The sequence below is a fragment of the Symphalangus syndactylus genome, chromosome 22 (genome assembly GCF_028878055.3).
Source record: "Symphalangus syndactylus isolate Jambi chromosome 22, NHGRI_mSymSyn1-v2.1_pri, whole genome shotgun sequence".
NCBI lineage: Eukaryota > Metazoa > Chordata > Mammalia > Primates > Hylobatidae > Symphalangus > Symphalangus syndactylus.
Window position 1 is genome coordinate 16,154,588 of NC_072444.2, and position 15,540 is coordinate 16,170,127.

General features: G+C 52.1%; 1 protein-coding gene across 7 annotated transcripts in view; it reads left to right on the top strand.

The window, feature by feature from the left end:
• Positions 1-15,540, top strand: part of ECE1 (endothelin converting enzyme 1) — a 130,027-nt gene that overhangs the window by 54,717 nt on the left and 59,770 nt on the right. For 3 of the 7 annotated variants that reach the window (XM_055262691.2, XM_063631655.1, XM_055262692.2), the window contains exons 2-3: positions 2,323-2,409; positions 11,489-11,630. In XM_055262691.2, the coding sequence (XP_055118666.1) occupies positions 2,323-2,409; positions 11,489-11,630 (229 nt within the window). Of the gene's footprint in view, positions 1-1,620; positions 2,109-2,322; positions 2,410-11,488; positions 11,631-15,540 lie in introns of those variants that run through there. The other 4 variants (XM_055262689.2, XM_063631654.1, XM_063631653.1 and 1 more) reach the window with 3 other exon arrangements.

Sequence of the window (15,540 nt, forward strand, 5' to 3'; positions counted from 1 at the left end):
GAGTAGAGAGGGGGAAAAAACGTTCCAGATAGTGACAACAGCAGCAACAAAGGTCTTGGGGGAAGGGGAAACTTGTAGAAACTGAGGAGTTGCGTGAGGAAGTTGGGGGGTGGGGGTGGGGCGCTGGCAGCACAAGATGAGGGCCCAGCGTGGGCAGGGGCAATAGGGCCTGGTGAAGGGTTTGGATTTCATTCCAGGAACAGTGGAGGGTTTTTAAGCAGGGGAGTGGTAAGATCAGAATTTTATTTTTATTTTATTTATTTACTCAGACAAGATCTTGTTGTGTTGTCCAGGCTGGAGTGCAGTGGTGCAGTCACAGCTCACTGTAGCCGCCACCTCCTGGCTTCAAGCGATTCTCCCACCTCAGCCTCCCAAGTAGCTGGGACTACAGGCGCATACCACCACGTCCTAATTAAAAAAAAAAAAAAATATATATATATATATATATATATATATTTTTTTTTTTTTTTTTTCTTCTTTTTGTACAGATGGGGTCCGTGTTGCCCAGGCTGGCCTAGAATTAGACTCAAGTGATCCTCCTGCCTCAGCCTCCCAAAGTGCTGGGATTACAGGTGTGAACCACTGCACCCAGCCAGATTTCTGTGGTTTGTTTGAGATGGAGTCTCACTCTGTCACCCAGGCTAGAGTACAGTGGCACAATCTCAGCTCACTGCAACCTCCACCTCCTGGGTTCAAGCGATTCTCCTGCCTCAGCCTCCTGAGTAGCTGGGATTACAGACGCATGCCACCAGGCCCAGCTGATTTTTTGTGTTTTTAGGAGAGATGGGGTTTCATCATGTTGGCCAGGCTGGTCTTGAACTCCTGACCTCAAGTGATCCACCCAACTTGGCCTCCCAAAGCGTTGGGATTACAGGCGTGAGCGAGCCATGGCGCCTGGCCTCAGCCAGATTTCATTTTAAAGGCTCATCCTGGCTGCTGAGGGGGCTGTCAGAGGGCGGGAGTGGAAGCCAGGAGACCATCAGGAGCCACTGCCCTCACTGTCCCTGTGACATCAGGCCCCTCACCCCTCTAAACCTGTTTATTCACACATATGTGTGACTGTGAGAATCAAATCTGGAATGAGCAGAAATGCACTTTGCAAAGCTGAAAAGTACGCAAAATGCAGGGATTCCCACCTTGCTAGAAGCGGACAGTCCTTTGGAAATCTGCTGGGTTAGATCTCTCTGGGGTTCTTGGTTGGGACAGTGCTGGGGCTGAGTCCCTAACTGAACACCTCATATCCGAGAGGGCCCCCTTTCCCTGCCTAGGGTTATAGGAGAGGGCTCAGGGGCTGGGGAGGGGGGCACCTGGCTGAGGCCCGAGTCTTGAGGGGGAAGATGGAAAAGAAGGGTCCCCTTCCTGGCTTCTGACTCCCCCTGGAACAATGGTTCTCTTGTGTTGCAGGGAGGGCGACACCTTTGAGCACGGGGGTGACCACCGGACCACCCCGCAGCCATCCAAGTGCACACACACAGCTCCTTTCATCCCGTGTCAGGGAGTTCTCTGAAATTTTCTGAAACTCATTCACGAACTCTGGCTTAAAGGCCTCTGAGCTTCTTAGAAAGGGGAACTGAAAGGGGACACCTACCTTTTTACCCCACCTTTTTTGTCTGGTCTTTCTAGCATTAACCCCCTGGACAGACCTAAAGGCTGATGCTGGGGGGAACCTGTCTTGATTGCTCTGGGCCAAATCGAGGGCACCTTCCTGATACTTTTGTTATCTGCCACTGGGGACCCCGTTGTTGAAGGGGGACTTAAGATTTTCTCGAAGGAGGGGTCACTGTGAGGGCCTTTCCTGCCTGCTAGGGGCTTCAGTTTGGGGGCCCCCGCTCCCGACCTCCGGGGAAGGGAGGGGTCCCCATCTCCCCCGGGCCTCTTGGGTCTTGGGGTCTCCCCGGGAGGCCGGAGGTTGGGAACCGGGCGCCGGCGAAACAATCAGGCCCCGCCCGCGAAGGTGGTGCAACGCCTGGCCCGGCCCATCCCATCCCATCCCATCCCGGCCACCCGGGCAGGGGGACCAGGCGGGCAGCGGGGCCAGGCGTCTGGGGCGCAGCATGCGGGGCGTGTGGCCGCCGCCCCCGGTGTCCGCCCTGCTGTCGGCGCTGGGGGTGAGGCGGGCGCGGCCAGGAGGGCGGGGGCGGGGGGCGGGAGGCGGGCGGGACCCCTTCCCGCACGGGCCGCTCCGTGGGCCGGTCTCGTTCTCGGGTGTCCAGGCCGGGGCGGGGCGCGGCGGTGGCGGCGCCAGGGTCGGGGCCGCTTCCCCATTCGGGCGCGAGAGCCATGGAGGCGCTGAGGGAGTCCGTGCTGCATTTGGCCTTGCAGATGTCGACCTACAAGCGGGCCACGCTGGACGAGGAGGACCTGGTGGACTCGCTGTCAGAGGGCGACGCGTACCCCAACGGCCTACAGGTAGGCGCCCTCCGCTCCCTCCCGATGTCCGGGCGCCCCGGCCCCGGGCATGCGCGCTGCTGCTGCTGCGCCCCCCGCCCCTACTTACCCCGCCTCTTCCCCTCCCACGTCCTGCCATCCGGGAGGGGCCGCGCCTCCCCGCAGCTGGAGCTCCGGGCGGAGAAGCCTTCCGGAGCCCACCAGTCTCCCCTCACCTGCCCCCGCCATCCCCAGAGCCTCCTGGCCGCCTGCTTCTGGGGCCACAGCCCAGGTGGCAGAGTTGGAAGCACCCCCGAGACCCGAACTGGTCCAGTTCCCTTTCCATAGAAGGCAACAGTTTGTGAATGTCCCGGGACTTGCCCAGGCCCATTACCAGCAGAATCTACAGCTGTTTCTGTTGTAGCGTGGAAAGACTTGCATCCCTGGAACCCACTCCCCCAGTCCGGGGCAAACTGGGAAAGTTGGTCACCTTATCCGGGAGGCAGTACCCCCCTCCTCTTCCTCTTGCCCTCCCAATACCTGAGTTTCCTGGGGTCAGGAACCTGTCCTCTGCCCCCTCTCCCTGACCCTTTTCCAGCCTACTCAGGAAGTCCAATCCCTCCCCTCCCCAGGGTCTCCGCCTGTGGGCATCTCATCTGCCCACTCCTGGGGAGGGCCCCACCCCCGTCCCTGCCTTGTGACAGGACATTGAGCAAGGCTGCTTTCTGCCCTCCCCTCCCTGGGGGGCTGCACTGGGACAGTTGTGGCCAAGACCTCAGCGTTGGAGGGGTTTGGAGCCAGCCAGGTGCGTGGGAAGGTGCTGGAAACGATGCGGACACCCTAGGAGACCCAGTGGTCTGGCTCTTGAGAAGCCAGTGTAGAAAGAGGAGCTGGGGCACCCCAGTTCCCGGAGGACTTCTGCCAGGTAGACCAAGGGAAGTATTCGGAAGAATCCTGGGGCCACTTGGTGAACTGGCACACAACTCTTCCCAAAGGCGAGCTTAGGATGAGTGGACGCTTACAGACACGCCTCTTAGAAGCAGGAATAATCCTCCCAGCGCAGGGAGACACCACTGATGGAGTTCCTCCTCCAGGAGTCACATAGGCCCAGGGTACCCAAACTCATGGTCCCAAGGGCTCTACCCACTGGGATGTGTGGTACCCTTGCTTAACCTTCAGGAACACCCCTGAGAGCTGTAGGGATTACTGTCCCCACTTACAGATGTGGAAACTGAGGCTCTGAGAGGGGCAACCACTGGCCTTCGGTCACAGAGCTAAAAATCCAAGAGCGACACGTCAAACCCGGTCTGTCTGAAACCGCTTCCCAGTGGACTCTTCTTAAGAGGCTGAAGCCAGCAGGAAATTAGATTTCTGGGGCAGGTGCTTTTCCCTTCTCAAATCAAAACAGAATCTAATCAGCAATGTTTTTCAGTCTCATCTTCCACAGAAGGGTCTAAATATATCAACACAAAAGCATTTCAGAATTCACAGCAAAGTAATAATGCTGTGTTGCTGTTATCCTCACAGCAGCCTGTTTGGGGTATAGCCTTTTTCAGATGAAATAGCACATTTCTCTGGGGAGGGCCCCCGGCCAAGCAGGAGGAGCCCAGCCAGCGACCCGGGTTTGAATTCTTACTCCACTCATGACCTTGGGCTAGTGGCTTAATCTCTTTCAGTGGTGATGGCCTCACTGTGAAATGGGTGTTAGAGAAAGTGGATGTCATGCATATTATACGGGGCCTGCTAGGATTATTGTTTTCTGACCCATGAAGTAAGGGCTGGCGTGGCCACGTTATTGATGATAAAGGTGAGGTACAAAGAGAGGTTAGAGACATTCCTGGGGTCGCATCGCTGTCATCTATGGTTGGAGTTAGTGTCCTGTCCCCAAATGGATACATTTTCCACTTTCCTTGCAGGAAAAGGCAAAGAGGTTATGCAAGGATTTGGGGCATTTTTGTGGGTACCCAGCTTGGCTTGTGTGGCGCTGCCACAACTTCCCCACAGTGAACATGAATTAGCCAGTGCTTGCTTTTCTGAGTCAAGAACCCATTCATCTCCATTTATGAGGCAGAGTATTCTATTAATTTAATGTTTTCAATCATTGGTTTTTTTTCCCCCAATGTAAAAGCTTTATATGCTCACTTGGGGGAGAAAAAAAGATAGTCAAATATAAAAAGGAATTAAAAACGGAGCAGTAATCCTGCCACTTGGAGATAATGGTTTCTGGTTTTTCACACTTGTCTGTATATATTTTTAAACATAATTGAGCTCACTCTAAATACACAATGTTATATCCCGCATTTTTCATTCAGCATCATCTACATTGTCAGAAACTTCTGAAACATGCTGCCATTAAAAATCATAACACCTCATGGTACCAACATATAAAAATATATTTATTCAATCCACTGTAGTTGGACACAGGCTCAATTGCTGTCACTCTATGGGTGACCCATTTTTTAGCTTTTCAGATTATTTCCTTTGGGCCGGTTGCTAGCAACACAACTTCTCCCTCAACTTTATTTATTTATATTTATTTATTTATTTTGAGACAGAGTCTCTCTCTGTTGTAGAGGCTGGAGTGCAGTGGCGCAATCTCAGCTCACTGCAACCTCCGCCTCCCAGGTTCAGGCGATTCTCCTGCCTCAGCCTCCAGAGTAGCTGGGATTACAGGCACACATCACCACGCTCGGCTGATATCGGTATTTTCAGTAAAGACGAGGTTTTGCCATGTTGGCCAGGCTGGTCTCGAACTCCTGCCCTCAAGTGATCCTCCTGCCTCAGCCTCCCAAAGTGCTGGGATTACAGGCATGAGCCACCATGTCCAGCCTGCACCCTCAATTTTAGACTTTTTAAAATAGACCCTTCACCCCAAATCCTTTCTCTTGATGGACAGCTAAAAAATAAGCTATTTGATTTTTCAAGATTTTGAAGTCCATTAGTTTTAGGAAGTACCAAGTGATCAACACCAATAACTAATATATGAAAACTTCCATTTTTCAGCCAAACTTGCCACATTTGTTACTTTATTACTTGCCACATTTATTTATTTATTATTATTGGACCTGCTGGCCAGTGTTGAATTTAACCAGAGCAAAATTCTACCTGTACCTCACCTGAAAGGGTTTTTCTTTGTCTTTCTTTTTTTATTTTTTTTGAGACAAGGTCTCATTCTGTTGCCCAGGCTAGAGTGCAGTGGAGCAATCTGGGCTTACTGCAGCTCACCTCAGCCTCCCAAATAGCTGGAACTACAGGCATGTGCCACCATGCCTGGCTAATTTTTTGTATATTTAGTAGAGATGGGGTTTTGCCATGTTGCCCAGGCTGGTCTCGAACTCCTGGCCTCAGGTGATCCTCCTGCCTCAGCCTCCCAAAGAGCTGGGATTACAGCTGCCGTGCCTAACCTTTTCTTTTTCTTTATCCCATATTTTAGGCACAGATTACTTGCAGTCTGCTAAAGTGAGTCACTCTGAACCAAGCACAGAATTCAAAGGAAGCTGGCTCTAACTTGGAGCCCCAGCTCTGTCTCTCCTGGGCTGTGAGACCTGAAGGCAACTCACTTCCACAGCTTTCTTTGTAAAATGGAGTTAATATTGTTAGCCCACCTCTCAGAGCTGTAAAGGCTCAAGTGGGACAGTATGAGGGAAAGCATTTTGGATAATGCTTAGAAAATGGATTTGGTTATTAGGTTATTATGAGGATTATTACAGAAACTTACTATGAGTGACATGATATAATAATATACATCTAAATATGCTAGCTTTTGCTCTGAAGCCTCTGCTCTGCCAAAGCCAGCTGCCTGATCTTCCCACACCTGAACATATACCATTTTCAGTGGCAGGAAGGGAAATAGCTGAAGTTACACCTGCAGCCTGAACTGAGGAGCAGATGGCCATGTCTACCAAAACCTTTGAAATTCATTCAATTACTTCTAAAAATCTTTTTTTGTTGTTGTTAAGAAAAAAAGAAAGGTGAGATATTAAATTCTTACAGTTTTCTCATTTTTTTTCCCACCTTACACAGGGCACTCTTCTCTTCTCTCTTTTTTTTTTTTTTGGAGACAGAGTCTTGCTTATTGCCCAGGCTGGAGTGCAGTGGCACAATCTCGGCTCACTGCAACCTCCACCTCCTGGGTTCAAGCAATTCTCCCACCTCGGCCTCCCCAGTAGCTGGGATTACAGGCATGTGCCATCACACGTGACTAATTTTTGTATTTTTAGTAGAGACGGAGTTTTACCCTGTTGGCCAGCCTGGCCTCAAACTCCCCACCTCAGGTGATCCACCCGCCTCGGCCTCCCAAAGTGCTGGATTACAGGCATGAGCCACTGTGCCCAGCCTTTTTTTTTTTTTTTTTGAGGCAGGGTCTCGCTCTGTTGCCCAGGCTGGAGTGCAGTGGCATGATCATGGCTCACTGCAGCCTTGAATTCCTGGGCTCAAGCGATCCTCTCACCTTGGCTTCCCAAAGTGCTGGGATTACAGATATGAGCCATCATGCCTGGCCAAGGCTGTCTTTCCAGGGTGATTTCAGGGACAAACCCACTCAATACTTTTAAAAGACATGTCTGTTTACCTGGAGTTGTTATCAACTCTGTTTGCCTATTATAGCCTTGAGGTTCGAGAGTCTGAGAAGTCACACCTGGGACCTCATCCAGCCTCCTCATTTTAGAGATGGGAGACTGAGGCCCAGAGACTGCCCAGCAACACACAGTGGGATATTTGACTTCTCAGGGTTACCATCTTTCTCCCATGCTGTGGAGAGCTGGGTGTTCCTTCTGGGAAGCGAGGAAAGCTGGAAAGTACTTGTAAATATTAGCCTTTGATTCTTGCTAAGATGTGAGGAGTGCCCTCCCCTACAACGGATCATATTTTAAGCTGTTACCAGTCATTTAAAGTCAGGCATCTGCGTGGGGTGGCAGACAGGGCTCAGGCGGAGACAAGAGGACACAAGGACTTGAGAGTTTTGCTCTGGACAGACCCCAGTGCCTCAGCCAGAAGGCCACCTCATGGAAACTTTACTGGAAGAAACTTCCCCAAACTGACTTTGGGGAACTTCTGGAGGCAGGTTCCTCGCAGGCTGGGCTGTCACAGTCGACTTGCTCTCAAAGGCTTACTCCAGGGAGCCTGGTGCCCCTGCCAGCGCTCCCGGGTGGCCGGGCTTCTGGGCTGCAGAGGGATGGGATCCCTGCCAGACCCTTGGCCAAACCACTCGCATTGCTGCTTCTTGCAGCCCAGGTTGCTGGGTTCTGCCATCCCTTCCGACCTGCCTCTGAAAACCTGGCTTCGCCTGGCTCCCCACCCTTTCTGCTCCTGGCTTGTCTCCTGGGCCCCAGGCAGCGGGCCCCGTCCTCACCTGCAGAACTTGTTCTTGCTGTAAGCCTAGGTGAGCCAAGCACTCAATTCTGTAACCAAATATGTGTCCCGGATTAGGGCTTTGTTCCCTTGGCTGCGGAAACCGTGGGAACTCCTAGCTGGACAGCGCTGCTCTTTTTCCCTTACTCTAGCTCTCTCGCTCTTTCTGTTTCTCTGGTTCTCTCATTTCTTTGTCTCGTTCTCCACCTCTCTCTTTTGAGGGCACCCCCTCCCTCTCATTCTCTTTCTGCCTCCCACGACAACAAGTAGGAAATTAAGCCCACCAGCGAGCTGAGCATCTGCAGTGATTTCTGCATCTTCCAGGCGTCAGCGCTGCCTCTTAGCGGATGGCCATTTCACAGTCCCCTCTCCTGAGATGGACCGGGCTGCCTGCCACCAATCCTCCTGCCCTCCAAGCTGCTCAGGCCAGTCTCCCATGCTTGACAGGACCTCATTTCCAAAAGAAAACTAAGAAACCAGTCGCATCTCCCCATGCTGTGACCTCATCTCATGGATCCCCTCCACAGTCCCATGAAGGAGGCTGGGCAGGTGCGACAAGGATGCAAAGAGAAGAGACTCAGCCAAGGCCAGCGGCCATTGGAAGCAGATCGGTGCCCTGACTCATGGCCCAGCCCTTTCCATTGCACCCAGGAATTGGCCAACCTGCCCTGGAGAGGCCTCCTGATCCTGGCCCAGTACCTTTAGGTGACTTCTCCTGCCCCAGGGAGAGGCATCTGGATTTGTTCTGCCTTCAGAGACAAGGCTTATCCAGAAACCATGAGGCCCGTAGCCGATAGTACAAGTCAAGCAAAGAGCAAGACAAAGGTTAAAAAGCCCATTTTCAAACTCCATTTGCCATTCTTGCCTGGAACTATGAATTTTTATTCAATTCTGGCTTAATTTTAATTTAATTTTGCAGTGAACACCATCTGTTTAGATTCAGCACTTTGCATCAAACAGTGAGGGTCAGCTCCACTTCCTGTGGTAGGTCTGCAGCTGCCAGTCCTGGAGACATGGGTTGCCTCACTGTTCTCTCTCCTCTCTCTTTGCCTTCATGCCCCGACTTCCTGTGTTTCTTCTGGAGCTAACACTAATACCTACTCTTAGGAATGTTGTGAAGATAGGCTGGGTGCAGTGGCTCACGCCCGTAATCCCAGCACTTTGGGAAGCTGAGGTGGGCAGATCACCTGAGGTCAAGAGTTTGAGACCAGCCTGGCCAACATGGCGAAACCCTATCTTTACTAAAAATACAAAAATTAGCCGGGCGTGGTAGCACGTGCCTGTAATCTCAGCTACTCAGGAGGCTGAGGCAGGAGAAGCGCTTGAACCCAGGAGGCAGAGGTTGCAGTAAGCCGAGATCGTGCCATTGCACTCCAGCCTGGGTAACAGAGGGAGACTCCGTCTCAAAAAAACAAAACAAAACACTATCTCACGGCCTCCTTGTGCCCTGTGAGCTGAGCCATGATAATGGGGGCATGAGAGGCCTAAAGGAGGAAGGATGAAACAAGTTCAGGGGCAGCAGGACACATACATCAGTGTCCCTAGGCAAGGCAGTGCCTGCTTCAAGTCCTTGGGAACCCTCTGAGTACCAGAGACCAAGGTAAAGTGTGTGAGATAACTGATTACTCTGAAAAAGCACTTTATAAACATTTGAGTACAGTGTACATGTTAGCATCATACCAGGCTGTCTCTCTCTGCACCAGGCCCTCACAGCCTGAAGTTTTAATTCATGAAGGTAGCATGGTCTGAAACTTTCATTGCTCACTTTTTCAGAAGAGATTCTTGAGGGATTTGAGCGGGCGGCATCCCTCCCACTGCCTGACCCAGCTGCTTCAGTGTCTGAGCCTCCTGGACCTCCACGGAAGTGTCTCTAAGCCCCAAGATCCTTTGCTTAGTTTTGTTTTGGTTTGGTTTTTTTCCGAGATGGAGGCTCGCTCTGTCGCCCAGGCTGGAGTGCAGTGGCGCAATCTCAGCTCACTGCAACCTCTGCCTCCTGGGTTCAAGCGATTCTCCTGCCTCAGCCTCCCGAGTAGCTGGGATTACAGGCGCCCATCACCACTCCCGGCTAATTTTTCTGTTTTTTAGTAGAGATGTGGTTTCTCTATGTTGGCCAGGCTGGTCTTGAACTCCTGACCTCAGATGATCCTCCTACCTCAGCCTCCCAAACTGTTGGGACTACAGGCATGAGCCCCCGCGCCCAGCCCCTTTTCTCAGTTTTGGAACCCAATTTTTTTTTTCCACAGAAAGTGCTTGTGTTCCTCCATCTCTGGTGCAGCAATTCCTAGTCATTTCCTGCCCAGTAAATACCTAACCATGTCCACGTGGCTTCTCAGTACCCTTCCCTCAAGTGACCCACTTCATTTCCCCGAGTGCCAGGGTGGGACTCCCTCAGGGCTCTGACCTGGCACCAGGGGCACCCCTCAGGCTGTTGGTGGGACCGTTGCAGGTCAGAATCTGAGTCTCCTCATCTTCCCTGACAGCTCCCCCTCTTCCTGGAAAGCCTTGCTCCCTCCACCCTGCCCTTCCCAAAGGATAAATCTAATCATGTCACTCCAGTCCTCAAGAGGAAGTCCAGGCTCTTAACCTGGCTTTCTGTGCCCCTGAGGATCTAGGCCCTCCTCTCCTCTCCCATTCCCTTTTATCTGGCCAGCTCCTACTTATTCTGACTGACCCAGGCCAGACATTACCCCTTCCAGGAAGCCCTCCCTGATTGAACCCCTGCCCACCCCAGTCTGTTTCTTTATCTGCCTCCCTGCTGGGCTGTGTATTTCCAGCATGGCCCTGAGTTGGTGCTCAGCTGTTATCACATGACACAGTGTCACTGAACACATGTCACCCCATCTTCAGGAGACCCTTCCTGTCCTGTGGCCGTGGGTTTTGCAGGAAGCATCTCTTGGAACAGAGGAGAACCCCAAGCTGCCTTGGGTGTGAGAGGCCTGGGCCATCGGCCCCCACTGCTGCTGACTGGTGTGTCCCTCCTCGGGCAGGGAGGGCCCTGCCACACCCTGCACTTCCTCTCATTGTGCCTCTCTTCCTGTTTAGCTAGACTGTTAGGCTGGAGGGATTTTTCCTCCCTTTCAGGACCTGAATGGAGCTATTTCTCCTTGCATCTCTGCCAACATCTCCCAGGATCCACCTCTGATCCACTGGTGGGCTCGGGCATCAACAGCTTTGGGTTCCAATCCCAGCTGTCCCCATTCAGCTGGGTGGTGAGAAGCCAGGGTCTCACCTCTCTGGACCTCAGTTTCCTCACTTGTAAAAAGAAAAAAACAAGGTGGCTTGCGTGTTTTTGCGTGGGATTATGAGGGTTTAATGAGCTAAGGATGTCTGTGCTTCTGGGAAATGTGAGCCATGGCTGTGTCACCCTTGTCCCTGACCCCGCTGACGTGGGGGCTCTGCAGAGAGCCCAGCTGGGTACTCACTGGATGCCTGCAAGTCCAAACATCCTGTTCTTTTTTGAACTCCTCACTGGAGAAACAGGGAAAAGCTGTAGTTTTTTCCTTCCACTCATATCAAGTGACACAAAAAAACAAGCCTGTCGGGGCCGAGCTGCTTGACTCTCTGATGTTTGGGAGCAGATCTGAGCAGCTGAGCAGGGTGGCTGTTCCTTTCCTGGATTAGGGCTGAATCTGTGGGAACCAGACCACCTCTGAGACAGGAGGCAGCCCTGATGCCTCCCCAAGGCCTGGGCCTGCTGCGGAGCCCCTTCCTCCAAGGGAAGTGGGGCCCGGGGCTCACGTCTTCCCCACCCCTCCTGCCTCCTTCCCTGCAGGTGAACTTCCACAGCTCCCGGAGTGGCCAGAGGTGCTGGGCTGCACGGACCCAGGTGGAGAAGCGGCTGGTGGTGCTGGTGACACTTCTGGCGGCAGGACTGGTGGCCTGCTTGGCAGCGCTGGGCATCCAGTACCAGACAAGTAGGTGCCTCCGTGTTGCATGGTGGCCTTGATTCACTCCTGCCCCCGGCTCTGTCAACTTGGGTGAGGGGGGCTTCCCTGCTTAAACGGGGGCAGGCCTCTGAGGCCAAGGAGGGAGCCAGGCCCAGGGGCTTCTGGGTGCTGAGATAGACCAAGACCCGGGAAGTGGGCAGTGTGGGTGGTATAAAGGTCTCACACTTGAGTCCACATCCTGTCCCAGCAACTTACTGGCTGTGTGACACTGGAGAAGTCACTTATTCCCTCAGCCTGTGTCTTCTCTAATTTAAATGGGAAAACAGTACCCAACTGGGGGATGGGTCTGCGGACTAGAGATAACATAGTCACATAGCTGGTGCCTCGTAGGACTTATTCAACTTTAGCTCTGGGTACTGTTGTTGCTAGGATGTGGGGTAATTACACACATAGGCTGACATTGTCTGCTATCTCTGGTTCCAATAAAATAACAATAATGCCCTCTGTTTACTGAGTTCTTTCCTCGGACCAAATACCACACCCCTCGCTTCAGATGCAATCTCATTTCCTCCTGGAGGCAGCCCTGTGAGGTGTGGTTACTTTTGGCCCCTTTTCCATATTAGGAAACTGAGGCACTGAGATAGAGTGGCTTGCTAATCCAATGCGGAGGTTGGAATTCACCCACAGGCTACTGGGCTCAAGCCCAGGCTCCACCTCCCTTTGTAATCCAAGTACGCTCCAGAGCGCATTACACCCCCAGGAGAGCTGCCCTTCCAGGATCCAGCTGCCCATCGTGTTCCTTGGTCGGTGCCTTTGTCCCACTTTGAATGGTGATACAATTGGGCCAGTCTGATCTCAGACCTCCTGTAGGGGTCTGAGACTGGTTCTCTGTTTCCAACTGAGTGGATCTAGCCAGCTGCCTCACACAGGATTGATGCTCAGTAAATGCTTATGAAGTGCGAAGGGGTGGATCCAAGTTAGAAGTAAGAATGCGGAATTAGCCAAAGCCAGGACCTCTCAGTCCCCTGTGCCCCAACATCTATTCTTCTGATGGCAGATGGTTCACCTAGTTGAGCAGCCTCTGGGGGCTCTGCTCAGCGTCCCACCCACTGCCTCGGTCGCTCACCCCATGAGAGAGATTAGGAGCTTTCACAGGATCTGGGAACATCCACTCCAGGCTGTGTGGAGCCTTCCCTCTGTGAAGTTGCTGGCCTGCGAGGGTGGCCACGGTGCGCTGGGGTGGGGAGGGGACTCAGGGGCCTAGCAAAGAGCAGGGCCTTCATCTGAGCATTCTTCCATCCCCCCTGGGTTCGGCACACGGGTATTCATTAATTCCACAAAGATAGGTTGTACTTAAGAAATAATTGCTTGATTAGTTAACTATAATGGTTTGTAGGTGTTTTACCAAATGTGCCTGGCTCAGCAGGTGCTTAATGCATATTTGACTAATTAATGACTAGTTTTCAGGCGCTTAACCAGATGTGCTTAGCATAGTGCCTATGCCATAGGTGTGCAGATAGTAAAATGAATAAATTAATGTTTGAATGAACAAAGGGGTAAGAAGGAAGATCAAGCTGGGAACAGCCTTTCTCTGCTGAGTGTATGTATATTGTGTGATTGTGTCCTGGTGTGTGTGTGTGTTTGTGCCTCCTCTACTAACAGGACACAAGCTCATCATCCTCTCCTGCCACTGCCATGTCGCCTCATCCTAAATCAGCTCTAGTTCAAAACCCCCCTGCTGGTCAGTGTGGACCCTGGCCAGCACGTCTGCACAGCCCTTGGCTCAGAGCAGCGGGAGCTGGCCAGACTCCGGCAGCCAGTGTTGCCCTGACACTGCCCCTCGGAGCTCCCAAGATACGTCTTCACCAGAAACCAGGAGGGAGTCCCCACGGGCCAGCTCCTGATGATCAGACCCAAAACATTTCTGTTGTTATTGCCCAGCAGGGCCCCTTGGGAGGAATCCTGCTTCTGCCTCTGTTGTGTCCCTCTCTGGGTCTCAGAAGGATTTTCTCCAGCCTGGACCTGGGAGAGGAACATTCTTCCCCTGGAGTGGAGCTGGGCAGAGGATCAGGTGACCCCTGAGCCACCTGAGAAAGCAGTGGCCACCCCAGATATTAACAGTAACCTCATTACCCAGGAGCAGGTGCTGGTGCCGGCCACATCTGAGCAAACATCAGGCCAGTCAAAGCAAATCTGGCCGGGCGCAGTAGCTTACACCTGTAATCCCAGCACTTTGGGAGGCCGAGATGGACAGATCACCTGAGGTCAAGATGTTCGAGACCAGCCTGAGCAACAGTGAAACCCCGTCTCTACTAAAAATACAAACATTAGCCAGGCATGGTGACGCACAACTGTAGTCCCAGCTACTCAGGTGGCTGTGGTGGTGCACACCAGCTACTCGAGAGGTTGAGGCAGGAGAATCAGTTGAACCTGGAAGGCAGAGATTGCAGTGAGCCAAGATGGCACCACTGCACTCCAGCCTGGGTGACAGAGCAAGACTCTGTCTCAAAAAAAAAAAAAAAAGCAAATCTTCTGATGATTCTGAAGGCCAGCCTCTGGGAATGTCTGGGCACATAGTACAGTTTTACCTACCTTCCTGCTATGCTTCCTTTCCAGAAACATGCTGGTGCTTTGCAAACAGAGGCAGCGAAACAAACAATACGTTCTCCAAGAACATATTTTAAAGAAAGCATTCTACACAGTTTTGAGGCCAGGCTGTACAGATGAGTGTCTGTAAATTAAATCTAGGATGTTTCTGCTTTCTCAATTGATCATGCATGTCCCAAAGGAAAGAAATGTTTGCTGCCTCTGCAGGTGGTGAACAAGTGCTGAATAAGGCCTTTCATTCATTTGGTTGTTCATTCAAAAACACGTATTGAGGCCGGGTGCACTGGCTCACGCCTATAATCCTAGCCCTTTGGGAGGCCGAGGCGGGTGGATCACCTGAGGTCAAGAGTTCAAGACCAGCCTGGCCAACATGGTGAAACCTCGTGTCTACTAAAAATACAAAAATTAGCCAGGCGTGGTGTTGGATGCCTGTAATCCTAGCTACTCAGGAGGGTGAGGCAGGAGAATTGCTTGAACCCAGGAGGCAGAGGTTGCAGTGAGTCTAGCTTGTGCCACTGCACTTCAGCCTGGGCGACAGAGCAAAAACTCTGTCTCAAAAAAAAAAAAAAAAAAAAAAAAAAAACCACGTATTAAACAGCTGCTAGTTGCCAAATACAGTGCTAGACAATGGAAATATAAAAACGCATAGGATATTGGCCTGCCCTGAAGTTCACATTCTGGTAGGAGAGGTGGACAAGGAGGTGGTCGTGACATAGCACAGTAGCACAGCAGGCACCCAGGCCGCTGAGGGGCCCAGAGAGGGAGGGGGGTCTAGGAAGGTTTCCCTAGGAAGACGGGGCATTAGATGAGGGGGCCTGGAAACCATGAAGTCATCAAAATGCATGAAGCACCTCCTCGGCCAGGAATATTTCATGAAGTTTCTGCAAACCATTAAATAGTTAAATAATCAAGCCATTGCTCCTTAAGCACCTCGTAGGTCCCTAGCCCAGTGTCCAGCAAAGTAGGCACTTAGTGAAGAGCTCAACCTCTGAGACTGCTTTATTTATTTATTTTTTGGAGACAGAGTCTCACTCTTGTCACCCAGGCTGGAGTGCAGTGGTGTGATCTTGACTCACTGCAACCTCCACCTCCCGGGTTCAAAAGATTCTCCTGCCTCAGCCTCCCAAGTAGCTGGGATTACAGGTGCCCACCATCATGCCTGGCTAATTTTTGTATTTTTAGTAGAGATGGGGTTTCACTATGTTGGCCAGGCTGGTCTCGAACTCCTGACCTCAGGTGATCCGCCCACCTCGGCCTCCCAGAGTGCTGGGATTGCAGGCATGAGCCACTGAGCCCAGCCTCTGAGACTGACTTCTGGGACTAGTTTCTT